General features: G+C 45.4%; 1 protein-coding gene across 1 annotated transcript in view; it reads left to right on the top strand.

Moving 5' to 3' along the window:
* Window positions 1-1,857: 1,857 nt before the first annotated feature.
* The window catches only part of PAK2 (p21 (RAC1) activated kinase 2), a 42,252-nt gene continuing 16,793 nt past the window's right edge, over window positions 1,858-27,316 (top strand). The window contains exons 1-2 of the mRNA XM_059855087.1: window positions 1,858-2,003; window positions 22,663-22,870. Of these exons, the coding sequence (XP_059711070.1) occupies window positions 22,687-22,870 (184 nt within the window). The 5' untranslated portion in view covers window positions 1,858-2,003; window positions 22,663-22,686. The remainder of the gene's footprint in view (window positions 2,004-22,662; window positions 22,871-27,316) is intronic.

A 27,316-nucleotide genomic window follows, 5' to 3' on the forward strand; every position in this document is an offset into this window, starting at 1 on the left:
GGAAAAGCAAACGTGGGAAGAGCAGTGAGAGCACTGCTGTGCCCGTGGGGGATCAAATCGGGGTCACTTTGAATTGCTGTTCCTGGAAAATGGGCACATCTGCAGGGACAGGGGTTCTGTGGCTCTGCAGAGCTTCTCTGGAGAGTGAGGGAGCACACAGCCAACAGGTGCTGGCTGGAACCCACAAGCTGGAAATTGGGATGTGCCTGGACCTGCAGGGAGGACTGAGGAGTCTGTGGATCCTTTCCCTGAGAGCTGGAGAAGGGGAGCTGCCTGCTGTGTGTCCTGCTCCTTCCACAAGGAAAATCGGATGTTGCTGCAAACCTGGGTGCACAGAGGAGCTGAGATCCAGCCCCCAGGGCAGGTGGAAGCTTGGAAAAATCATGGAAGATTAAATGGACCACGGGAATTTTGGGGGAGAAGCCTTGAGGGCACATATATGCTGTGTTCCTACTGGATTTCTTGGAAGATGCATTTCCAGCTGGAAGTGGCAGCACAGAGAGCTTTCTATGTCCTGCTGCTGCCAGCAGAGGTGGGAGCCCTGTGCCAGGTGGGCTCTGAGAAGGACCCCCCAGGCTGGTGGGAGGAAGGATGATTTGTTCTCAGCTGTATCCACACAGAAGATACAAAATGAGCCCCTTCCAGTGCAGGAGGGAGAGAGTGCTGGGCACAGAGGAGGAACAGGAACAGAGCAGCTGGGGCTGTCCCTGGATCCCTGGAAGTGCCCAAGGCCAGGCTGGAAGGGGCTTGGAGCAACCTAGGATGGTAGAAGGTGTCCCTGCTCATGGCAGGGGTGGAATGGGATGAGCTTTAAGGTCCCTTCCCACCCAAAACCATTCCATGACTCCATGAAGCCCCGTGGTGCTCTGATACCCTCCCACTCTGGGGAAGGGTGGGGTTCCCTTTGAGCCAGGGCAGAGCTGGAGGAGACACTCAGACACTGCAGGAAGCCCCTGTGTGGCCCTGAACCCCACACATTTTGTATTTTCCTATTTTTGTATATAAAATAAAGCATTGAGGAGATAAACTCTAAGTTAAGCACCACGAGATGGGTGGAGGAGAGCCAGTTTAGATGGATGCTGGATTTTTTAGGGTGGTGGACTTTTCCCCCTGCAGGTGGTTGTTGTCCACAGCCAGAGAAAAATAAGAGATCCAAACAGCCTAGAAAAAGAGAAATCTTATACATATAACATATATTTTATATATAAAATATATCATAAAGCAATAGATATGATATAATAAATGCTATTTGTAATATATTCTATATGTATAATTTAATGTTACAACCGTATATATGTATAAGTATATAATATATATTATACACATATATTATGCATAACATTACTATATATAAGATATATATTATATAACATACATACATTAAATATAAGTATTTTATAGTAATATAAATTACTATACCACACATGATATATATAACATTTATTATAAAACACGCCATATAAATATTATTTATGTATTTTATATATATATATAATATATATATATATATATGTATATAATTAATTTTAAAATGCTGTCAGGTTTTCTTATTTTTCTCTGACCCTGATCCAGAGAAATATATCTTTTATATATATTAAAAAAATATAAAGAACGGATATATAGATATTTTTATATATATATAATTTATTTATATAAATTTATTGTTATATATTTATATATAAATATACCTATTTATAAATAAATAAATGCTAGGTATAGTTTATAGATGTAGAAGACAGTCCCCACCAGCCAGGAGCGAACTACAACTCCCGTCATGCCCCGCGGTGCCTCAGCTTCCGGCGCACGGCGGGCGGTGCCCCCGCGGCAATGCTCCGCCCCGCCCCCGCCCCCGCGGGCTGTGGCCACGCGCGGCGGTTCCGCTTCCCCTCCGGCCCCCGCCGCCGCCGCCCCGCCGGCTCCCGGTCCCGCCGCCGCCGCCCCGCTCAGCCCCGCTCCGTCCGTCCTTCCGTCCGTCCGCTGAGGCGGCGGCGCCGCCCCACCCGGTAAGTCCGCTCACACCTGCCGGCCGCGCCCCCCGCCCTTTGTGCGGCCCCGGCCGGGCCGGGCCTGTGGCGGGCGCGCCCGGGCCGCGGATCGCCCCTCGCTCCTTCCCCCGCTTTCCCCCCGCTCCCCCCGGCCCGGCCCCGCCGCCCCCTCCCGCCCCGGCCGCGGCCCCGCCGCTCGGCCCCGCTTCCTGCGGGCCCCGGCGGCCCCGCCTCGGCCCCCGCCCCCGGGAGCGGCGCGCCGGGCGCTGCGGGCAGCGGGGCCAGCCCCGGCAGCGGCGGGGGCAGCGCGGCTCCGGGCCCCGCCGGGAGTTACCGCGGGGAGCCGCGCTCCGGGCCCCGCGCTGTCAGAGCCCGCTGGCCCCCGGTGCCGGCGGGCCCGCGTCTGTCCGTCCCTGCGAGAAGCTGCTGCTGCTGCTCCCTGGGCTCCGCACCCGCCGCGCTTTGCTGCTCCTGTGCTTCTGCCTGCTTTCCGTGGCTGCTTTCTGTGTTTATCCCGTGAAAGCCACGCAGGGTGGGTTAGAATCACAGAAATGCAGCGTGGTTGGTGTTGGAAGGGACCATAAAGCCCGTCCATTTCCACCTCGTGCCATGGGCAGGGACACCCTCCACTAGCCCAGGGTGCTCCAAGCCCTGTGCAAGCTGGCCTTGGACACTTCCAGGGATCCAAGGGCAGCCACAGCTTCTCTGGGCAACTGTGCCAGCATCCTCACAGAGAACAATTCCTTGCTAATATCTGATCTAAATGTACTCATAGTAGGTTAACAGGAGAGGAGCCAGGAGAGTAAAGCTGGATGTAGCCTGGTCCATGTGGCAAGTGCCCAAAGGCTGATTTGGGAGCATCAGCTGCTTTCGAGGAGCAAGGCTGTGCTTTGCTGTAGCCAAAATAAACCAGTTCACCAGCTGCCCTACGGCCAGCAGTGTCTGGATATGGAATATAAACATTGCTCTGGAGGTCCTGCAGTAATAGCAGTGTTAGGTGCAATCCAAACGTGATATATTGTGAAGTTTTTGTTGTTTCTGTTTTTCTCAGGTTTTGCCTTATTTGGGGTGTTCTTTTTTAATATTTCAAAAAGCAATGCCCACTCTAGAGAGTCTGGGATTTGCTTTGCAGTTGGAGTGTCCTCATAATGTGAGTCCTGGGACGGTATCTCCTTAAAAAACTGGGTTTAGCTACTTTGTGCTTCAGTTTGCTCATTTTAGAGACAATAGTAATTAAATTTACAAGGATATTATGGAGGCTGGTTGAAGTATATGTTAGGTTGGTCAGTACAGAATGAAATAAAATAGAAGGATATTAGAAATACAAAAATGCAAAGTCATTGTTTTATGAGCTTTTGAGTAGAATCTTTGAGACAGTAAATGCACTTTAAACAAAATGCTCTGGGTAATGTATTTTAGAGGCAGGAAAAACCTCACTTTACAGTTCACTGGTTGGATATTGCAGTTCTGGAGGGCAGAACAGAAATGCTTGAGGGAGGGTAACTTGGATTTTCTGTGCTAAGTTGCATATGGAATTTGGCTGGTCTTTGTACAGAGATGGTTGTTAAAACAAAAACACCAGGCTGTGGAATATTGGCTCTGCCTGTATATTTTGCACTTTTTATCACCACACAGCTTACTCAGAGCATCTGAGGCTTGTGCTCTGCTGGGCAGCTGCTTGTCAGAGGCAGATTTAGTGGGATGAAATTTGTGCTGGTATACAGCTTGGACCTTTGACCAACAATGGGAGTTTATTCCTGCAGGCACCTGCTGGTGCTCCCTCTCTGGGCTGGATGCTGGGCTAGGTGGGTGGATGCTTCAGCCGCATAAGGCAGCTCCAATCTTGGGTACATCTTAAATTTTAAAATCCCAGGTTTTAAAACTTAGGTTGTTGTTGGTTGTGTTTAAAGGGGGAAATTATTCAAGCACCTTTGGTTTCAAAATAACTTCATAATTAAGGGTAATGGTTGATGCTGCAGGTTTTGTTCTTGTGATAAGAAAAGCTGTAGGGACCCCAGTGTAGGTCTGTGTGTTATTAGTAAGATTCTTCTGCTTCAGAGCCCTCACATCTGTCTTGGGTTGGTTTTGTTTGGGTTTTCCCTGCTTTTATCTGTTCTGTGCATGAGGAGGTTTCTGTGCTCTGAGGTTTGTGCCAGTGTTTTCTCCTTGCTCACAACACTCACAGTTCCTGAGTGCCTGTGAAGCAGCTCTTTGTTCTGCAAACAAGCCCCAGTCACAGAGGCTGCTGCGGATGGCCCGGCCCAGGGACAGCACCAGCACAGCTCCCAGTCCTGCCTCCCACACCGGGACACAGCTTTGGGAGGGAGCTCAGCCTCCCAGGCATCCCTGGGGAGGTGAAGCAGAGGGCTGGAGCTGGGGAGAGCCAGGGGAAGGAGGGGACATGAGCAGCCAGGCACCTGCTGTGGGTTAAACTCATCCTGGCCACTGCTGGCAGCTGGGACGAGGCAGAAGGAAGGTGGTGGTGGAGCTTTCCCTTCTTTTCCTGGAAGCATGATCAAAGCAAAGGCACTCCTTGGGACTGGGATTGATTCAGCAAGGCTGGACCATGCTCCATTTTCAGTTTCCATGCAGGCACCTCCATCCTAAATCAGAATTCACAGAATTCACAGAATCACCAGGTTGGAAGAGACCTTAAAGACCACGGAGTTCAACCCAGCCCCAACACCTCAACTCAACCCTGGCACCCAGTGCCCCATCCAGGCTTTGTTAAACACACCCAGGGATGGGGACTCCACCACCTCCCCAGGCAGATCATTCCAGAACTTTATCACCCTTGCTGTAAAACACTTTTTCCTGATATCCAACCTGTATTTCCCTTGGCACAGCTGGAGGCTGTGTGCTCTGGTTCTGTCAGTGCTGCCTGGGGGAAGAGCCCAGCCCCAGCTGAGCACAGGCACCTTTCAGGGAGCTGTAGAGAGTGATGAGGGCACCCCTGAGTCTCCTTTCCTCTGAACAAAACGTGTCTGGCCCTGGGCTTGGAGGGCACGGTGTCCTCTTGGAAAGGTTTTTGTGCCAGCCCTGGCAGTGCCAGGGACTGAACCTTTGCAGGTGCCTTGGACCTGGTTGCCACTGCTGAGGTTGCCACTTGGCCTCCCAGGGAGAACCAGCCAGCTGGGTGCCAGGCTGAGCTGCCAGGCTGGCTCCAAGGAAAGATAAAAGTCCAGTTAATGCCGAGCTGGATTGCTTCTCCCTCTTGGCAAGGACAGCTTGACCAGGAAGGCACCATTGGAGGAGCAGCATCTCCTGCCAGCTCTCAGGAGGAGGTGGGGAACACAGGAGTCCAGAGTTCTCACCTGGGGGCAAAGGACAAGAAGCCCTTGAGCAGGGCACTGGTTCATTTTAGCGAGGAAACTCTGCAGTGTTCCCTGGAGGCCTCAGGATTCTTATCGTGCTCTGCTTTTCTGTGTCTCGAGCTTGATAAGACTTTTGAAAGCTCTTATTTGCATTTAAATGCAGGTGGTGAGAGGTAGTAGACGCTTTCAGGCGAGAAGAAATCTCCTAGTGACCCACTAGGTGTGAAGTGCAAATGGAGCTTAGTTCAAGCCTTCTTTCACTATTCAGGGTTTGTGAGAGCTCAGAGCATAATTTTACCTAAAGCTGTTAAAGTTGTTTCCTTTGAAGGGAAAATACACACTTCAGTGTTTGTATTTTCACTGATATAGTGTCACTGAGAGCTGGAAATGCTGGGTTTGGTCCTAGTTCTCTATCTGACTTGCTGGTTTTTTAAGTGGATCATTCTTAATGTTTTCTCAGCTTCTTTCTGTTTTCTCAGCTGGAAATGGGGATTAAGCAGGCTTTGAAAATGTCTCACCTGGTAGGCAGGGATGTAAGTGTTAAGAAGATTATTTAAAACTGAGTTTCAGTTTTTCTGTTGAGATAAATTTGGATTAGATGCACTGTGAATTCATAGTCGGAGTTCCTCATGCTCTCTAAAGGTTACAGTACACTGAAATGCTCCAAAGATTGGTGAGGCAGCTCTTTACCTTTGGGCAAAATAAGTGGATTTTGAAATTCTCAAATGGATATATCTAATTTCTGTTTGTGAATTTGAAAATCCTTTTAAAAATCTTCAGCCTCTAACGATGTAGTGGTGCTTAAAATTGTTTGAATGAATACATTTTACTAGGGAAATACAGTATTTTTAATACTCATGGAAATACTGGGGGCTTTGTATAATTGACATATCATTGTTTCCCAAAAGATCTGAGCCCAGCACTGGTGTTGGTGTAGCCCAAAGCTGAGTGATATTTGCACCTTAGGTCGGGGCTGTTGTCTCAGCTAATTAGCAAAAGTTGTTTTATATCTTGAAAGGAATTATTTTGATAAGACAGGTTTATTTATTTTTAATTCTGCAGTTTGATTTAACACAGAAGCAGCTGTGGGAAGGAGCCAACTTACTGGGGCAGTGGTGAGTGTGCTTCAAGTGGTGCTCAGTGTTAAGAGAGGGATTTAACATCATGTGAATCAGAGTGAGGGCAGCTGGCAGGTGTAGTGAGGAATGAAAATACACTGAAGAGTTTTTCCAGTTCAACTTCTACTTTTTCTTTTTTCCCCCCTAAAGTTTTCTGCTTCCTGTTTTAGGTGCTGGATGTTTGACTCAGTGTGCACTCACTGTCAGCTTTCCCACAGCTTCTTTAACGAGAAAAATTAGAGTTATCTGATACTGTGGGGTTTATTTTAGAAGTGGGATGTTTTCTACACTACGTTGCATTAGTTTTTCATTTACAGTCATTTTAGAACTGCTTTAGCTAGCAGAGGTATCTCCTGGACAAGAGCAAGAAAAAACTGCTTCAGGAAGATGCTTTTTAAAATCACCTTTGAATATTTAACCCATTTCCTTTTGAAAAGGTCTCCAGTAAAGTGAGAACCTGGAAGAATGGCAGTATCTTTCCCCTAAGCCTGTCTGCAGCAAAAGGCTGTTTAAAGGGATCTGGGGATTTGGGCTCCAGGCAGGACCTGGCTGGGCAGATTCTTGTGGAAATAGCTCATTGGCAGGGGCTTCAGCTTGTGAATTATCTGTTTTACCCTGAAAAATAACCAAAATAATAAAATAAACCCAAATAAAATAACCAAAATAATAAAATCAAAGTATCTTAATGTTTGAAAGTGAGCAACTTTTAAAATTCAAACCCATTACTTAAAAGGCAAACTTGGTATTTTCTACTTGTGTTAAATAAGCTGAGTGCTTGTGATTTTACCAGGGCATTAAATCCACCTGCTGGCATTAATTTTGGCAAAAATACGTGACCATGAATTTGTTACTTGGGGCCACCTGGGCAGGTGGCACCAGCCACAGTTTGGGTTTTGCCCTCCCCTGGCCCCAAACCAGTTATTCCAGTCATCCCAAAGTCCCTCTGTGGGGATCCACAGCAGGGAATTGACTGCTGGAAAAGGAATCCCTGATGTTAAACTTGGCTTGGGAGTGTTGCTGAGTGATCTGACACTAAAGCTCTGGAACAACCTGGGAGTGTGTCTGGATTTCTGCTCCTCCTGCCTTTTTCATGTGTTTGCTGAGCTTTTGGGAATGCTGCTTCAGATCAAACACACAAAAATGAGCAGGATCTCACAAAATACTGCCATCGTTTTCTGTGGCGTAGCAAATAGGTCCCTAATGTTGTTAAATGGTTTTTGGCTTTGAAACAGCCTTTTATTGCCAATGTGTGAAGTGCTAGCTGTCACTACTATGAAAATAAATTATGTGAAATCTTTGATTTGTCAGAGCTGGGGCATTATCACCAAGTGTGAAATATTTTCTGCTTCTACCCCTTCAGTGGAAAAAGCAAAGAGAAGAGTGAAGTTGGGGATTTTGAAAGCTCTTTAGCAGCAAGAACAGTTAATTTTAATCTGATGCCAATGTGCTAAGGCTCTTTGATACCAGTGCCCAAGCTTAGGAATTAATTCTTTGTGGTGCAGAGAGCCTTGACTGCTCCAGCCAGGAAGTTCAGGCAAGTACCTCCTCCTGATTTTTGGGATGAGACTGTTTTACAGTAACCAGAGTATGTGTTGGCTGAGGACTCATTGCTTTTTCTTTTCAGCCCTTTTGGGCCTATTTACAGGGATTTTGTATTTTTATAGATATATTTTTAGAGGGAATTGGTGTTGAGATTTTTAGATGTAGATTATTTTCCCAGGTAGCTGCTGGAAATGAAAAATAAAAATTCAGGATAGTTCAGTAGAGCTGGTTTGGTGGTTTCTTCACAAGCAGGGCTCTGTGTTTTAATGTGTGGTTGTGATGTCTTTTATTTCCTTGTTCATTAATAATTATTCCATTGTAAAATATTTTACTTCTGAGAGGCATAATTCTCCTTCTCCTTGGCTTGTTGTGTGCATGCTGGAAACTCTTTTTGCAGCACAAAGAAATGTACTCAGTCTTGGTAAACCTGGATGGAGTTTTGCTGTGGAAAGTTAAGATTTCTGGTCAACCTATACATCCACATCAATCTGACTACAACTTGGAACATGTCATATAATAAAATTTTAGTGCCTTAAAAGAATTAGAATGAAGGGTTAGGGAATAAACGGAAAGAATGAAGGATAAGTGAAAATACTGAGATGAAATGATTTTTACTTTGGTTTCATTTGTGGTAGTGATGACTGTTAGTCCTGCAAAACAAAAGTTTTACTAACACCATCAGGTTTTAAATGACTCTTTTATTTTTTTTCTTTTTTTTTCACTCCCTCATTGCTGCTAAGAGGTAGGTTGTCAGACTCATGGTTGGCACTGAGTTTTATCTTGTAACACTTTGGGCAGGGCTCCTTGGAGATCCTTCTTTGGCTGTGAGTCTTTGGCAGCACCTTTGTGCCTGCTCGTGCTTGGCTGAGAGATTGATGGTGGATGCACTTTACTTCCTCAGCTCTTCTGAAGCCCATGGACCAAAGTGAGATGCAGCTTTCTAAATTTAAACACATCTGAACTGGGGAATTCTTTGTTTCCAGGATCTTGGTCAAGATTTGAAGTAGATGTGACTTTCATTCCAGGCTGCTCTGCTTAACAAGTGTGACCATGTATCCTGCACTAGTGAAGCAGCTTTTGCTGCCCACCCCTGAAGGGTTTGGTCAAATAACTTGTCAGTAATCCTCAGCATTGGGGTCTTTCTTGCCCTTTTCTCTTGGCCATGTTTTTAATTTGCTAAATGAGATGAGGATGCCATCAGTGCTTTCTTTTGGTTTCTCACTTGCTGTCTCTGCTCTCACACACACCTGGCTGTAGAATCCCAGGATGGTTTGGGTTGGAAGGGACCTGAAAGCCCATCCAGTGCCACCCCCTGCCACTTGCAGGGACACTTCCCAGTGTCCCAGGTTGCTCCCAGCTCTGTCCAACCTGGCCTTGGACACTTCCAGAGGGATGGGGCAGCCACAGCTGGTTGGCAGTGGATGATGGGTCATTCCCCAGTGAGCAGAGTGGGACAGGCTGGTGGCAAGGGGCTGCTCAGACTGATACTCTGTGGGCTCTGTCTTTGCTGCCAAGTTTAATAGAGATCTTTATCTCTTGTTTTACTCTATTGAAATGGCTTACTGAAATTTGCTTCCTGTTTTCTTAACAATTGAAAGGACCTGAGAAAATTTTCCTTTAGATGACAAACTCTTGGAAAGCTGACCACTTCTAAAGAGATGACCTTCTTCCCTAGTTACAATAAAATTTATTAAGAGAATAAATTTTTTTAAATTAAAAAATATATGCATTTGGATTTTCATAAGCACAGAAAGTGGAAGCCTGCCATGCTAATTTGGCCCAGCAAGAATGTTTTATGCCCTTGTTTCTGTGTTCACCCTAGCCTGTAGCAGCTACTGGTATTGTGAATAAAAAGAGGAAGATTTGGAAGGCATCAGATTGTTGTGCTGGGTGATGTGATTGCCCCATGTGGTGACTACAGTGTCATTGTGATGGTACCAGCTTAGTGGGAGCACTCTGTTAAATGGGTTTTTGGAGCTGGGATGTGCCCCAGGATTTTCCTGGGCTGCTGTTTGTATTTTTCTGGCTGAAGGAATGGATTATTAGTGCTGCCTCCCCTCACCCTCCTGTGATGAGGGCTCAGTGAGGCTGGAGGTGATGGCAGTGCTGTGATGTCTGATGTTTTTCCATAATTATCATCATGCACCCCTTCCAATGGAATTAGACCCCTTAGGTAAGTGCTGTCTCTCTTATTTCTTTTAAAATAAACAGCTCTTATTCAGAATTGGGGTGGTGTTTGTGTGTGAGGACATCATGGGCAGACACCTCAGTGTTGTCACCTCACTGAGTTTGTGTTCTGTGGCTGTCAGACATTGCTCTTGGAGGTCTGTTTTACATTAATTCAGTCTCACCCTCACAAACATCTTCATCTGCTGTAGAATTGCACAGTTGTTATTGGGGCAAGAGAATAAGGTGGAGCAAGGTCTGAGAGCTGCATTCTTTTGGTGTGTCAGTGCCTGAGTCTCATGAAAATACATTTTCTGGAGCTTTACTCCTGCTCTGTCATATTTCACTGAAATCTTCTAATTCTGCCTATAGGAATGCCTTTCACTGTTTAATGAACAGGCACAGTTACCTATGCTTATGTGTTAAACTCACAATTTGTACCACAGTACAAGTAGATTTTTTTCAAGTCTTTTGCACCTTTCTAAGTGCAGTATTATGTTTTGTCAACTGTTTCAATATTATTTTAACTTGACAGCTTCCTTTGGAAGCTCTTCAGATTCCCAGGGTGCTGGTTGTAGTTTTCACAGGCCTTCTGTCTATTCAATTGGTAACTGTGTTCATAATTTTGTATTTTTTATTTTTTTAAAAAGTATTTCATTCTTGAGCTGTACAATAAATTTTTGTGGCTGTGGTACCTACTGCATCCTATATAAACAGCCATGGATAGTAACTCCCTCAAAGTGTATTAATATTGGTGGGATGTATTAAGTCACTTTGAAAATTCAATTCATTTAACCACTCACAATTGGTGTTTAAAGAATTGTACATTTATTACATATCTGTGTTTAGGGCATTTTTATCATATATTTGATTTGTAAATTGTAAGTAGTGTATGGGGTAGTCATATTAACACAAATGTTGGGGCTTTTCATATTTTTCCCCTACTTACTGGCTTCTGTACTTGTCCTGTAGGCTTGGCAAAAATCAATTTCCACATCAGCATAAGAATTATTTATATATTTTGAATTATTATATAGTTTCAGGCTTTTTCTGGTGGTTTAATATATTTTGATGTGTAGCCTGTGTACAGTTCTAGTTGATTTGGATTATTTTTCTTTGGCACTTCAGATAAAAACCCGTTTATAGGCAAGAAGAGTGAGAGAGGTAGTTTTGCAAGGAATGATTTAAAAAAGAAAAATCAGAAAGTTAGTTTAAAAACTCATTCTGGCAGCCAACATTTTAAGTGGAAATGGTTATTTCCAGTGTCCAGGTGAGTGCTCTGGCTCCCTGAAAGGCATACAAGGACATTACCCCAGATTTCAGGGAATTTGCTGCATTAAGCTGTAAGTGAATGTGTTGCTTGTATGTGTGTAAGTGATTTTAAAGTAGAAAATCTGTAAGAGCAGACAAGGAAAACTCTGGCAGTGTCACAACAGGAGTACTGGGCTGTGAGCTGCAGTGAGTGATTTCCAGAACACCTGTGCCTTGCTCATTTCCCCCCTTTTTTAAGGAAAACATGATTACAATATTTAGTTTTTCTGTTGAGGAATTCAGGTCTAATGTTCAAAATTTGTGTCTGAGTATTCAGGATGATTTGAATTTGTGGCAACTGAGCTCTGTACTTACTGTACTGTTTATTTTGTCTTGAAATAATGGGGAAGGGGTTGCCTGCACTGCCTTCCTCTGCACTGGCTGCAGAATTGGTTGTATACCTCATCTAGGTACTTCACCTCTCCTAATAGACCTAAACATGCCAAGAAAAAACAAAATGAGGGGTTGTGTCCTTGTGTCAAATCTGTAAAACTTCAAACCTCACCTGTGTAAGGAAGATGTGGCAGTCCTGAAGCACTGGTGCAGAAGTGTGAGCACACCAAGCTCTGAGAGTATTTTAGTAAGATCTGATTCCATCCTGAGCTGCTGTTGGCAGGGAAGTATTGGGATGATCCTTCCTGTGTTGCATTCTCATTTAATGAAAAGATCCCACTGGGAATATTGCATCCAGCTCCAGAGTCCTCAGCAGAAGAAACGTGGACCTGTTCAAGTAAGTCCAGAGGAGACTGTGGAGATTCTCCAAGGGCTGGAGCTTCTCTGATCTAGGCTGGGAGAGGAGGGGGTCTCCAGCCTGGAGGAGGGAAAGCTCCAGGAAAGACCTTCCAGTGTCTAAAGGGGGATTACAAAAAAGAGGGAGAGGCTTTTTAGCACAGTGCAGTGGGGAATGGTTTTAGAATAAAAGAGGACAGATTTGGATGGGATATTGGGAAGAAGTTCTTCCTTGGGTGGGAGGTGAGGCCCTGGCACAGGGTGCCCAGAGAAGCTGTGGCTGCCCCTGGATCCCTGGGAGTGTCCAAGGCCAGGTTGGACAGGGCTTGGAGCCACCTGGGATAGTGGGAGGTGTCCCTGCCCATGGCAGGGGGTGAACGAGCTGAGCTTTGTGGTCCCTTCCACAAACAGCTGTCCCAGCTATCAGCAGTGAACTTCCTGGTGCAGAAGTGGGATGCTGCAGGGAACCCAAGCCCTGCAGAAGTTTCCATGTGTGAAGAAGCCAGTCTGTTGTGACACAAATGGAATAAAGCTCTCCCAGGAGAAATGGTCTCTAGTTTCAGTGTGGTGCTGCTGGAATACACTTGGGGAATGAGCTGAGTCCACCAGAGCCATCTCTGGAGTGGGATTGTTTTTGCCATGCTCAGGTGCTTTTGGTATTTTCCTCTCCTGCATTTGATTTCCTGAAGCCTTTGCTCTTTGTGTCCAGTGTGGCTGTGAGAAAAGAAGCACCTTGAGCTTGTGTCGTGCAGGGGTTTCAGCAAACTGCTGAACCTTTCCCAGGGGCTGTGGCTGTGTGGTCAGCAGCTGTCCTGGTGTCCCTTAGGGTTTCCCCCTGTGGCATTTTGTGGCAGGTTGGCACTCCTGTGAGAAGAAACAAGGTTTGGCCCCAGGACTGCTGTGCTGAGCTGAAGTTCCCAGTGTCCTCTGGTGACTGTGGTTGGAGCAGGCCTTGGGCAGCCACTAGAGAGAAACAAAGAGCTCTGTTCTGAGTGCCTGTGAAAAAGAGAGCTTTTCTGGAGGGAGATGTTTCATCTTTCCCCTTTGTCTTCTTCCTTGTTATTCCTTTTTCCCTTAGCTGACATTTGGCAGCTCTACCAGTGTGATGGAGGAGTACCAGATCCCTTACCCTTGGATTCTACAGGTTCTGCCACCCCCATAAACACTTCATGTTACCTCTTCTTTTTCCACTTACCTCTAATCTGGATGGGGAGGCCATGGCCTTGTCTTACCATTGCCCAATATTATTTCTAGTGGTTAAAAAAAAAAGCTTTAAAAAGCACTTTCATTCTGTGTTGGCGTTACTGGTGACCCTTCTGTACATTGCCAGCAGCCTGAGGTTTTTAGAGCATGTTGCATGGTGAATCTCTAGGTTAAAGAGCTGGGAATGCTCTTATTAACACAGAAATGTACCAAGCTGTACAGGTGCCTCATGCAGGACAGCCTTTAGTCAAATAACTTTTGCTCTGGAATGTATGGTCCCTCCCTGCCTGTAAATGTCAGCTTTAATTAAGAGAGAATCTCAACAATGAGATGCAAACTTTTTTTTTTTTAATTTTCTTGTAAACTTTCCGTACTTGCCCTTTTCCCTATTCTCCTTTGATCTTTAGAAAACCTCAGCTATAAAAATAAAGGCTGAAAAGTGTCTGCTAGGTGGTGAAATATGAGTAAGCACAAACACCCCGACTCGACTGGCGGATTTGCATGCGCTGCGCCCGCCGCCGGCTGCCTTGTCTGCCTTTAGTTGACTCAGGATTTTCAGCAGGCAGAAGAAGGATAATTTCCTTGTTCATTGCTGAGCAGGCTGGTTCAAACACCTTGGAGCACGTGTTATCATTGTGCATCTCTGCACAGTGGTTCCTTGAAGGAAAACTCTGGCTGTGGGCTGGATAAAACAGAGCGTGGCCTGAATTTGGTGGGTAGGCGGCGACTCCCCAGCCCTGCGGCAGAGGCTGGGAATGGATCCCTTGGATCCCTCCTGGTTTCATTCCTCCTCCACCACACTCCTCAGACCTCTGTGTTCCTGCAAGGGCTGCCTCAGAGAAAGGTGGGAATGGGCCTTTGTGTCCATCAGCACATCCCTCTGGCTTGTTCCTGTGTGCTGCTCTCATCAGCTGCCTTCCAAAGTGAGTTTTCCTGCCAAATTTAGGGGAAATGGGAAATCAGGGCAGTTGAAGTCACTTCTGAGGCCCATCTGGTGCTGTCACCTGTGGTGTTTGAGGTCTTTCAGAGGCAATAAAGCAGAGAAGAGGTTCCTGGTTTGCTGGTGGTGAAATGCCACCGCAGTTCAGCAGAGCCACATTTATTTCCTGAAGCAGAAGTGATGACTTGGGTGCGTGTTGAGTGCTCTGCAGGGTTCAAGGGACAAAGTGAAGATGAATCACAGCTTACAGGTGGCCCCAGCATTCAGTGAGCCAAATATCATTAATTTGCTTAAATTTGCTATTACTGATAGCTATAACTTACTGGTTTTTACCAGGACTCTTGCACATCTGGGCCAACCCAGATTTTCCCTGTTTATTTTTTTCAGCCTCAAAAGACTGAGATCCCTTTTTGATTTCAAAAATGACATTTTTGCAGCCCAGTTGCTCATTTTTGGTGCAAGACTTTGCACATCTGCTCAGTGCCTTACAGAGTCAATAATTGCTTCAGGTTGTAATGGACTTTGGCAATGGGTTTGAAGAATATTTTCCTTTAGGAAAGCTTAGGAACCCTTTCAAATACCCCTCAATAAACATTTGTCTTGTATAACTCAGTTCATGGTAAGAACATTTATTACACTTTTGGCTATTCCTTCTTCTGTGCTAAAGATCATTTCCTCTCTGCTTTTTTTATTCCTTCCACTCAACTGTGATTTTTATCTTCTTTTTTCCCCTAAATCTTTATCACTAGGCAATTAACAGTTGTTTGTGCTGTGTTTTCCTTCTGTTTGTGTGACTCAGCAAAAATCGTAAGGAAATTAATGGGTTGGAAAAAGAGAAATTGGAAAGAATTTAGCTGGGAATGTTCTGTGTGTCATCCAGTTGGATTTTGCCAAGTCAGGCTGAGGTTCTCCTACACCCTCGTTAAGAGTGGGAATATTATGTGTTTCCTCTGCCACCTGTAGCAGTGAAGAGGGAAGGAGGGACCTGACCTGTTTATAAACTTCAGGGTAGTTGGTTTGGTTACTGTGTCCCTTTGTAAATCTTAATGACAGATTGGTTTGGCTCAGATATTTTTTATTTCTGGGGTTTTTTCAGCTGTTCTCTCATTTGAAGAGTGAGTGTCTTGCCTGTTTGTGGTTGTAAATCTGAGCTTGGTTGGAGTATTTTAGGTCAGAGTGTTTTAGGTCCGCGTAGGTTCCTCTGCGCTCCCTATAAAGAAAAGCTAAATAAAAATAACTTGGTTTTCACGGGTGTGTGGTTTGGCATTGACCAAACCCTCTTTTCTGAGTCCCCCTAAAGCTGGAAGGAGAGGTTCCAGCACATGCCATGGAAGTGGGTACCTGCTTTTCCAGAGGAGGGCTGGCTCCCAGCGCCACGTTGGAGTGGCCGCGGGTGTTTCCAAGAGCCGTAGGTGGAGCAGATGATCCCGCTGCCTCTTCTGGCCACTATCACAGTTACTCTTGTCCGTGCTTTTGCACGAGTCCTCTCTTGGCAGGCAGAAGATCTAGGACTATGTTTGCCAAGTCTGCAAGAAAGCAATTCTTTGTCTGCCTCTGCTGGTTTTTTTTTTTGTTTTTTTTTTTGCACGGTTTTCTCAGTTGAAATGATGAGATAAGTATTTTCACTCTCTGAAGGTAGTCTCATTCTGTTCCAAAAAACTCCTTTTTGGATCTGATTAAATAAATCTCGTGGATCCGAATGCTTCAAGTTGGAAAGCTAGACATCCCAAAAGACTTGTTTTGTTTTTCGTGGAGAAGACAGTCTGAGATGTGCTGGTTTTGTGAATTTTTCTGCAGCAGTGAAATAATTTCAAGCTGCTGAGCTGCTGAACTAAGAGGCTGTTAGTGATGGGGCAGGAAGCTGTGGCTAGGTAGCACCATCTGAATAAAAACTTGTCAGAAAGCTGCTTTCTGCTAATCCCTGGGAGGAAGTGAGCTATAATCAGCACTAAGTGAGCTAATCACAGGAAATCTATTGCTCAACAGGAGCCTTTGAAAAAAAAGGAGGGGGGCAGGGAGAAAAGAATACCCATGGAGATTTTTCATTCTGCTTTTGGACACCAAAATCTGCTTGATCTAAGAAAATCGAATATCTGATGAAGTAAGCAGCCCTCCAATCTCCACTTTTAAACTGCACCTCTTTTCCAGAATAGTGAAGCATCAAGTCTCTCTTCCAGTGTGGTGATTTTCAGGTGTTAGGAGGTGGTGGTGTGGGGAGGCTGTGTTTAAACAAACTACCAAAACCACTGGAGTCCTGGGGGGATGGGAATGAGTCCCTAGGCATTTTCAGCAAGGATTTTTATAATATTAAGCCAGAGTGGGACATGACTGCCTTAAATCTGCCTTGTCACACCAGTCTTCCCTTGGAGCATCACACTCAGTATTGTTCTTACAGGCTCTGTGCTTCTTTTCACGTGACACCTTCTGCCTTGGAGATTTCTTTCCTGGGCACCTCCTTTGCTCTTTTCCTCTGCTCTGGTTGTGGCTGTCTCTGATGCAGTGACAAGTGTGGCCAGTGGCCCCATGAGGCCCCCAGGGAAGTGGTGAAGCTGCTGCCTGGAGGTCTGCAGTGGAACCCTGGTGTCCTCTGCAGGGACTGCACTCTCCAGCAGCCCTTCCTTCATTTTTACCCTGTTCTCTTTTCTTCAGTTCCTTCTGTCAGGCCACAGACAGTTTTGCTGGGTTGCCTTCAAGCTGTGTGCGTGGCCCAAGTGTTTCAGGTGTTGTCCCAAAAGTATCCTGCAGCTGTAGTGGCATATCAAAAGCAAAGTGGTTGTTTCTTAATGCCTTACTAGCCTCAAATTTGTTGCTCCTCCTTTTTGGTCAGTCATGCCAAATGGACTTAAATGTGATGTTTGTGCTGCTCCTTCTGTGTTGTGCTGCTGATAGTAAATGAGCTGAGTAATATCTACCTGCACTGGAGAGCTGAGTTCAGTTTGCAGCTCTCTGAGGCTCCTGTGACAGATTTATTTGATGTGTTTCAGTGATTCAGCTCTGGCTCCTCAGAGATCAGTGGCAGTGTAAAGCACAGTATTGTGTGCCAGAAGCAGGAATTTAGGGACATGTTATCAAGCAGCTCTAATCTGGATGTGTTTTGTTTTGGTTTCTTTTTCCAAGCAGTAGCCTGATCTAGTTTTGCATTGCATCCCAGGCAGTGAAATGCAGGTGCAGCCTAGACTGCTCAAATACATTAATTTGAACATCTTAAGAAGACAAATTCAGGTCATTGTGATGTGAGAATTTTCTTCACCAGCTGTTTGGTTTGGTGCCATCTTCCTACTCCTGGTCAGGGCTTTGTAAGGAAGGCTCATGTGTGTGCACTGTAATCTGGATTTAAAACTGAATCTGCTCAAACACAAGTGCTCCAGGGAAAATGTGAGTGTGCACTAATAGCAGATAGCAGAATGATTGACTTCTATTTTGTTTTATGTCCTTTCATCCTTTTATTCAGTTTTCCTTTTATTTCCTTTCCTTGTCTGCAAGCAAGCTGGAGAAGGAAAATGTTTTTTTCCAGAGTCAGGGGTGCTGAAGAGCAGCACAGAGCTTCAGCTGGGATGGGAGTGCGTGTCAGGCTCCATCCCTATCACGAGGGAGCTGGGCTGGCACAAGAGCTGTGCTTAGGAAGTCCTTCAGGAAGCAGCCAGCTTTATGCTCACACAAGGGGAACTGGGGGGGACAAACAACAAAAAAGGGCAAGTCAAAGCCAGAGCATTCAGACTGACGTGCTGCAGCAGTGTGTGTTTGTCAGCTTTGTGAAAGCACTGCCCAAGCCTCACTTCAGCTTTTACTCACTGGCAGGGTTACATTTCTCTGGGTGTTTTCCCACCAGGGGCAAGGACAGGAATCACTGTCTCTCTCCTGTGACCTGGCCATGACCGTGGGTTTTAGGGCCCTTTCCATCCCCAAAAGAGGAAAGGCAGTGAGCAGCAGGATGTAGATTGTAAAAACGAAACTTGGCGCATGGGAATGTGGTGGGCAGGTCCCTTCAGGGGCTGGGAGGGACTGCAGGTGGGTTCAACCACCCAAGGAGCTCCCTGAGCTTGTCTTGCCTCAGCCTCTCTGGGCCAAGGTGGGAAGGCTAATGGTGCTGAGTTAACTCTTGGACTCAATGATCTGATGGGAGAGAGGAGTTGCAGTTGTGAGGAACCTGGTTCCAGGTCTCCAAGCGTTGGTGGTGAGGGATTTAGGACACCCAGACCCTTCTGGACGTTCACTGCTGCCTCTGCAGAAGAGCACATTTGTTCTTTGGCTGTGTAGGATGGAGAGAGCACTTAATTTTCACTGCCCCAGTTGTCAAAAGGAGGGAGGAGTGTCATGTACTGGGGATGAGGACTGAGAGTCAGAGCCCTGTGGTCACCAGCGCTGGCACCTGTGACTGTGTTTTGTGGGTTAAGCAGCAGAACTGTGGGGAGAAAAGCTTTTAGCTTTTTTTGTCTGTCTTTTTCAGAGTGTAATGGGCTGAAGTTGTGTCCTGTGGTGGGACTGAACCTGTCTGAAGGCTGTAGTTAAGTGTTATTTGCAGCTTCTCTGCTCGTCTCTGTGGTTCAATCCATTGCTTTCTAGTTCTTGTACTAAATGTAGTGTGAGTAGTGGTTGTGGGGGAGCTGCTGATGTGCTTGAACACATTATTATTACTGGCATTTCCTTCACTGGCAAAGATGAAAGTGTATCCCTCTGCCATGTATTACCTTTAGCATATTTTTGTAGGGCTGCTCAAATTCAGGTTAACTATTTGGGTAAATGTCTTTCAGCCAAGCTAAAAAACCAACCATTACTTGTGTTGTCTGATTGTGTCAGAGAAATGCGAGCCTGACATCCCCTTTGCTGGGTTACAGATTCCTGGCAGGCACTGGAAAAAATTCCCCATGTCTTTGCAATTCCCTGCAAATCAGCAGGGCAGGCAGTGGGTGATGGTGCAGGAGTGATTCCGTCTGGCTGCTGCGATCTGAACAGGCTCCTTCTCCTCTTTGGAGCCTGAGAGAGCAGAAACAGAGCTTTGGAGGGTATTTACACTCTTCTTTAATTTTTTTTTTTTCCTTTTTTCAGTCCCTGCTCCAGTCATTGCCTATAATGCCAAACCTCTGTAACCATTTGCAAAAACTTCCTGACACTGTGGAAACATTCCTTGCTTGATGGAGGCAGGATAAGGATAAAGAAGAGGGGAGCTGCTCTCTTCTTCAGCTGAGTGCAGAAGAAAGAGGGCTATTTGAATTAGAACCTGGACAAAATGATTTTTCACTTCCCATGATGACTGAAGAATCAGAACTGTGCTTCATGATGTTCTTGGCCTGAGTGGATCTGTTGTCATTTAAATAAATGATGAATTGAAAGCTTTGAAATGGGCCTTTGTGCAAACTAGGTTTGAATTCAGCACTTTATTTTATTAATGATCATTTTTGAAATGACCACTCAGAAACTCTACCATGTCTTGTTAAATAAATCACAGTTTAAATTTTTCCTTGCAGCTGAGGTTTTCCTAGACCACAGATTTAGTGAGCTGGAAGGGTTTTGGTGCTGGAGCCAGTCCTCTGGGTGGAAGCTGATGCCTGAAGCTCTTTCTGTCACTCCAGTTTGCTCCACCAGCCCCACAGGTTGTTTTCCTGCTGTGGAGCTCCTGGGCTGCACTTTGAGCGAGGTCAAGGATCTCTGTGAGCCCTTGGAACAGTCAGCAGCTGATCAGAGCTGCAGCTCTCAGGGTTCTGCTCAGGTGCTCTACACCAGTTCCTTGGAGCACTGATTTTCTCCTGAAATAGATTTGGATTTCCATATCCTTCCTTCCAACTTATTTCTCTTGAGCGTACAAGATACTAAGGAATAATTTGTTTTGGATCAAGACTGAGTATGTGATGAGCTGCTTGTCACTGAAAATGAAGGATTTTTACTAGAATGAGAATTTTATTTTAAATTTACATCAGCAGAAATGCAGTTGGTTGGGTTTTTTGGTGTGTTGCTTTTTGTTTTTTAAATTAGTAGCCTGAATACCACGTGACAGTGTTGTTAATTTAGTGCCTGGCCTCTCTAAGGGAGTGTGTGGGGAATTGCTGTGGGTTTGGAGTCCCAAGTCTGTTCTTGTCCAGTTTCAGATGCAGGTGAGTTGTTTATCCTTACATCCTGCTCTTGCTCTTATCAGACACCTCAGAAAAACTGCTCAGATGGAGGAACTAATAGGGTTTGCTTTAGAAAAATACAAAAGGCCACTCATGATGATGTTTTCTTTGCCCAGTGTACCATTTGGGCATACAAGTTATGTGATGCACTTATTTACCTGCTATGGTTTATTTGGCTGTCTGATTGCATTTGTTGCAAAGACATTTATTGTTTTACCTGTCCCCATCTGGATACCTGGATGACCCTATATCCACCTCTTTCCTGAGGTTTGATTAACAGAAGGGACATAGATTATGGTTCCCTGTATTACCATCACTCCAAGCTTGACTTCAATATATATCTGTATATATAAATATACATGCATAGGAATACATACATATATATGAATATATCAGTTTGATTTGGTGGATCTATTACATGTTAATGAAGCAAATACCTGATTTGATTTGTACATCTCAAATGGGTGGCATGTCCTTGCTGCAATGTCTTGTAAGGGAAGCATTTGCAATTAAAATCTCTGTGGGTTGGCTGCTCAGGCCTGCTGTTGGATTGCAGGATACTTAATTTTTGTACCCCATATTATGGTGGAAAAAAGACAATCTGGCAGATAACTTGCCACCCCTGAAAGAGCAGTCAGTAAGTGGATTTGGAAGAGTGTTGGGAATCAGTGCCTGACTCACAGCTGCATCCCTGCAGCCACGTTCAGGTGGCAGGTCTGTTTATAATTCAGCAGAGAAGGGCTCCAAGGCAGGGCTGTGTAGGTGGGTGCTGCACAGCTTGGAGTGCTCTTCCTCCTGCCCTCCAAGTCATGGAGCAACCAGCACGTGTCCAGTTTCTGCTGCTCTGCCAGAACATTGTGCTGCTTGTGCCTCTGATGATATATTACAGAAATTACATTCTTTCATGGTCATTTATGGGGGTAATTAACGTTAATCTCCTCGAGCTTCACAACATAAACCAGAGTGCTGCTCCAGTCCAGGCTGCTGGCCTGACTTGTGTCTCTCTGTTGGGATTTGGCAGCACTCAGCCACCCTGTGAAATGCCAGGGAATGACAGCCCACGTGGTTTCAGTTGTGCTGCTGGGCAGGATGCAGGTGTTGTGCTGTTGGGAGCACAGTAATTGAGAGGGGATGGCACTGCCTTGTTGTGGCTCTTGTGAATGGCACTGATCATGTGAGTCGTGCCTTGAGATGTGATGGGAAGCTGGTGGGCACCAGGAGGCCATTCATTTCCCAATGAAATTCCCATTTCCCTTTCCAGCTGCTGTGAGAGGAGAAGGAAGTCAACACAAAGATGTGTTGGCTCCTGTCCCAAAGAGGTAGCTTGTCATTTGAGTGAACAGAGGAACTGAGGGTACATTTGTTACTGTTTGTTACCTGTCATTGAGAAGTATTTTCTGTACATCTTTCTTTGTGCTCTTTACTCTCTAGCAGAGAGGCTGCCTGTTTCCTGGTGATCAGGAAAAAAAAAATCCCTGAAATTCTACAAGGAGGGAGGAAATGCTAGCAGAGATCTTTCTGAATGGGGAATGTGTCACGTAGATGTTTTATTGTGCTGTGGTTGCAGCTCTAGCAGCTGTTTGTCTGTGTTTTCACTCGTGTTTTTGTTGAGGATTCAGAGCATTGTGGTGATACTATGTGTTATTTTCTGCAAGTGGAGAAAGTTTGGCACCAAGTGGGGAAGCAATGCAAGCCTCATTCAGAAGTGGATCCTGTGGATCTCAGTGCTGAGCTCTTTAATGCAGGCTGTGTGATTTGGGTAGAGATGTTTTGAGTGCCACTTAATGTGGATAGTGTGCTGAATTATGGCTCATAAGCTGTTCCTTTGTCCCCAAGGTCTTGTCTGATAAATGACAAGAAGGAAAGCATGTAAGGCTTTTAAAGCTGTTTGGTACTAGAGCATATGAAGCTTTTTGGAGTAGAGCTACCCCCAAAGGATGTTGTACTTAGGCCCTTTGTGTGAACAGAGAACCAGATTTGGGAATTGTTCATTTGGTGTGGATTACTTTTATCACTGGAAATGTTTGTGGCTCCATCCCACAGATGCTGCTGCTGCTGGCACAAATGAATGGGTGGCCCAGAAGTGGGAATGAGGAAGGGATTTGCTTCCTTTGGTGGAGGCGGCAGTGTCTGCGTTCCTCAGAGTTGAATTCACGCCTCCTTCCCCTCTGCCAGCAGAAGGAATGGTACATTCATGTACTCCATGCTCTTTTCCTGTGTTCAAATCACATTTTTTTTCTCTTCCAGGGCTTCCCCTAGCTATTGAGAAGCATGTCTGACAACGGAGAGCTGGAAGACAAGCCCCCTGCTCCTCCAGTCCGGATGAGCAGCGCTATCTTCAGTGCAGGGGGCAAAGACCAGTTACCAACCAACAACAGCTTTAAACCCCTGCCCTCTGTCCCAGAAGAGAGGAAACCCAGGCATAAAATCATCTCCATATTCTATAATGAAAAAGGTAAGATGCCTCCTTTTTCCTTGTATTCCTTTACTCTCCTTGTAGGTTTTGGTGGTGCTTTAGATGTCAGAGCCTGTCCGAGTGTAGGGGATTGGAAAACCAGCTCCTGTTTGCAATGCATTTCCAAACAACCCTAATCAATGTTTGGCATTCCTGGGGATCATGTTACTTAGATGCAGATTTCTGGTTCAAACTGAGCACCCAGCAGGTTTGGAAGTTACTTCATGTTGGTGATCATTTATGTGGCACCTTGAGGAGGAAAAAAAGTCAATAAATAGTGGTGAAGGTGCAGTTGCATGAAAGAAAACTCAGAGAAATTACATATTTTTGTCTGTGGAACTGCACTGTTAGGATTGATTACTAGTGGAGGTAAACCTGGGTTGCTGTAAAAAAGATTATTTCTGAGAAAAAAAAATTGCTCTAATGAATACTGGACTATATTTGTTTGTTATTTGTCCTGTTTTCTGTATGGGGAGTGCACGTACAGCAGTGAAGCTCTTTTTCTCCTGGCTCTCCAGAACATGTGTCCATGTACAACAAAACAGGGCATAGATAAAAACACCTTCTAACATCTGAGATGGTAAAACTGCTCAGGGACTTAAGCCTGACCTGAATCTTCTAAATATTTTATTAATCTGCTGGTTAGCATGACTTTTCATATGCACCTTGGAGAGGACCCTGCTGCTCCTGATGCCTTCTGTGCTCTTGGCTCCCTGTGCCTCTCTGCTGGTGTGCTGGGCAGGACTGGTTCAGTCATGCTGACACAGGTTTGGTTGTTTGAAGAGATTCTGCTCCTCTGGTTGATTATTCTCTTGGCTGAGTGTTTTCCCCAGGGCTGGTTTTCACTCTCTCTCAGCTGTGTGAGCAGCTCTGCAGTTTGCCTCTCCCTGGAGATCAAACCCAGAGAGACAGGTTTCCCTCTGATCCCAAGACCTGGCTTTCTGCTCTCAACAGTAGGAGGTGTGTTTCCTTTTTTGGAGGATGGAGGGATTTGGCCAGTGTAGCTTCTGGAGGCAGAATAGTTATTTCACAAGGTCATTTATTGTGAAATAGCCTTTCTGTGGCTGGGCTGCAGCAGTAGCAGTGGTGGTCTTTCTGCTGACATGTGTGAGCCCCAAAGAGCAGAGTCTGTAAGGAGAGCATGGGAAGCTACCACAGGTTGGTGGCAGCACCCCAAGAGACACTCCAGCCCTTGGGGTGCTGAATTTGGGTGCTGGAGGTGGCAGGTCTGGGTGCTGTCAGGTCAGTGCAGTGCTCTGTGTCTGGAGCAGGTTGTGCCTTAGCCCTTCAGTCCTGCAGAAATGGGTGTTTGACCATGTTCTTGTTGGTCCCACAAGGAAATACTGCAAGGAAATCTTGTGGAAGGATCAAATCTGTCCATCTTCAGGCAAGGAGAACAGTTTAGGAGCTGGGATGGCACTTGTCTTTATGCTGTTGCATTGGTGGCTCATCAGAGCATTTGAGCCCTTTTACAGACAGGGATGAAGTAGAACATAAATCCCATGTTAAGGAAAGTTTTTTTCTTGCTCTGAATCAGTAACTAATAAATTATGAATGCAAGTGAGAGCTTTGTGACATTCCATGACACCTTTTCTCTCCATGGATATTTTCTCTTTTCATTTTGATGGTGGTTTTGTTCATTGCTGGAATGGGGAAGTGATTGAAGGATTATCTAAAGTTGTATTGGCTCATCTCAAGTTGCCTTAGAGTCCTTTGATGATTATTCAGACCACTCTAGATATTGACAAGTACCAAATTTAGGCAAATTAATCTGCATATTTATTTAGCATCTACCTACTGATACTTTGTGTTGCAAACTGAAAGTAGGAGAAAACTACATTTTAGAGGAAATGAGTGTCAGTTTGTGTTTTCTAGATGTGAAAAAGTAATTCAACTAATGTCCTCCTGAAAGAAAAGCAGGCTTTCCTGCATGGCAAGATAATAGGAAAAATGGAAATTGAATTACCCAAATTAGAGAAACTCTCTGGAAGTTGTATCTTTTTAATTTGGAAGAAACTTGTCTATTGCATGACTAATGTAAATATCCAAAGAAGGGATTTTGTCCCTCAAGTCTGCAGAACTGGCTGTTGAATGTAAGCAGAACAGAAGTGGGCACAGTGTCTTTCTGGCATTCACACAATAGTCAGATGTTAGTTGTTTTGTTCATTAGCATGGCTGGGACGCACCCTCCCCAGAAATGTCCATTTAAATCCTTCTTTTCTTTAAATTCAGCTGCTGGGAAGCTTTACAGAAATATTAACTTCATGCTCAGATTTAAAAAAATACATCGGGACTGGATGCAAAATAATCTGTTAACCTGGGGTAGAAATTTTGTCATGGGAAAAATGTCTCCAGGCAGTGTGTAAGTTTAACAAATCACTACAGAAATGTTCAGTTTTCCTTTTCAGAAAATGAAAAATCCTTGCCATTGTCCAGGAATGTTGTTTGACTTTGTCTGCACATCTCTGTCCATATGATTTTGCAAGGTCCCGCCTGGCCAGCCTCATCTGCTCCTGGATCCTCTCTTGGGAGGTTCTTGTGCTTTGGGGGACTTGCAGATGAAGAGATTTAGCAATTACACAGTTTCTGTCCCAAGTCTGAGCTAGTTCTGTGCTGAAATATTCCTAAGGGTTTGAAGGGATTATTTAATCACCAGTCATGGAAGATTTTTTTTCCCCTGGTTCCATTGTTTAGGATAAATGAAGTGATAGTCATCTCCTTACTAGAGCACTTTATTGCCATGAATTTTCTTGGCCTGACTTCTGAAGTGAAAGGAACCTCTGTGTGGTTTTGGAAAGCTTTAAAATAGTCCCCTAAAACCAGAAATGTTTGTCTTTGAGCAGAAAGCATTGCAGGAGGTGCTGAGGGCATCACCCAGATCCTGCATATCACGTGTTTGGGGGCACATTTCAGTGTGGTTTCAGCTGGAGCTCAGCAACTCCAGGTGCACATCTGGAGCCAGCTGCCTGCTGCCTCCAGCTGTTGGGGAACAGCTGTGTTTCTTGCCTTGTGCATGGAATCTGGTTGGTGGGAAAGCAAGGGCAGCCTGAGGATGGCTTTGCCCTGGGAAGTACCGAGGCTGACACCTTGCTGAGTGCCCGTGGCTTCACTTGGGGAAGAGTCCAGTTGTATTTGAGGCACCTTCTTAATCAGACAGAGCCTTTCTCCAGCTCACCAAATCCTTCCAAAGGACCTGTGTGTCTCTGCAGGGCTAAGGGCCGAATTCTGGGTCTCATGACCAATACCAAAATGGTCAAACACCCATTTCTGCAGGATTGAAGGGCTAAGGCAGAACTTCCTCCAGACCCAGAGCACTGCACAGCACCCAGAGCTGCCACATTCAGCACCCTCAGTGGGCTGGAGTCTCTCTTGGGGTGCTGCCAGCAGCCTTTGGTAGCTTCTCATGTTCTCCTTACAGATTTTACTCTTTAGGGCTCACCATGTGCAGTTGGGAAGGAGCATTGCCCTGCACTGAAGGGATTCCTGTTTCAGTCCCAGGGCTGGGAGGCAGCATGGCCTCACCGTGGCCTTGTTCTCAGAGCTGAGGATGTCCTGCCAGCACATGACTCACCGGGCTTGCCTCTGGCTGGGGCTGTTTGTTTGAAGTGCTGCTCTGCTGTTCCTGTGGGCAGAGCAATGGGTTTCAGTCTCCTTGCCTTGCCTACTCATGGGATCTGTGTATTTTTGGAAGGAGTGGGTTTATTTACCCAGCACATGCTGAAGGGCTTGAGCACCAACTCCTGTTCACTGCATGTCAAGTGCTCCCAAACAGGAGCCTTCCTGAGAAATACAACTTTAAATCTATATATATAATGCTCTCCCTTGCTTCCACATAAAAACCTGCAAGAAATAGATCAGAAATGGTGCTTCCCTTGCTTCTCACAGCAGTGAGTCTCTCCTGTGCTGTTCATATCTGACAGCCTGTTTGCTTTTTGGCTCTGCCCTGTGCAGCCATATTAAAGATATCCTGTTTATAACAGCCCTGTCTTTCCACGGCATTGTTCAGCTGCAGGCAGCCCACATGGCTTTTCGTTTGGAGTATTGTCCTCGCTCCCGTGCTTCCCTTCCCAGCAGGAGGGGATTTCACATGGATTCCTGCCTCTGAGCAGCACCATCTTTGCTTGCTGTCTAGTAACCAAGAGAGTGCTGCTTTACCTGCTTTTTCTATACTCAAACAACTTTTAAGGACTTTTAAGGTGAATTTAGAAACAAAGAAGAAAAATTAAATTAAAATAACCCCCCACCCCTGAGCCACGCCCTGAAAACACCCAAAACAAACAAACAAAAATCCAAAGCCCGAGGTGTTAGAAATATCTTATAAATTCAATTGACTCCAGGTTGGATTGTGCATGTGGTCCTTCTAATTATTTGTTCCTGCTTCTGGTACTTATTATGCTTCCCCCACCTTTAATTTAAATTAGGTAATTGCTCTGAGGCTATAAACTC

This window comes from Haemorhous mexicanus, chromosome 10, assembly GCF_027477595.1.
Source record: "Haemorhous mexicanus isolate bHaeMex1 chromosome 10, bHaeMex1.pri, whole genome shotgun sequence".
Classification (NCBI taxonomy): Eukaryota; Metazoa; Chordata; class Aves; order Passeriformes; family Fringillidae; genus Haemorhous; species Haemorhous mexicanus.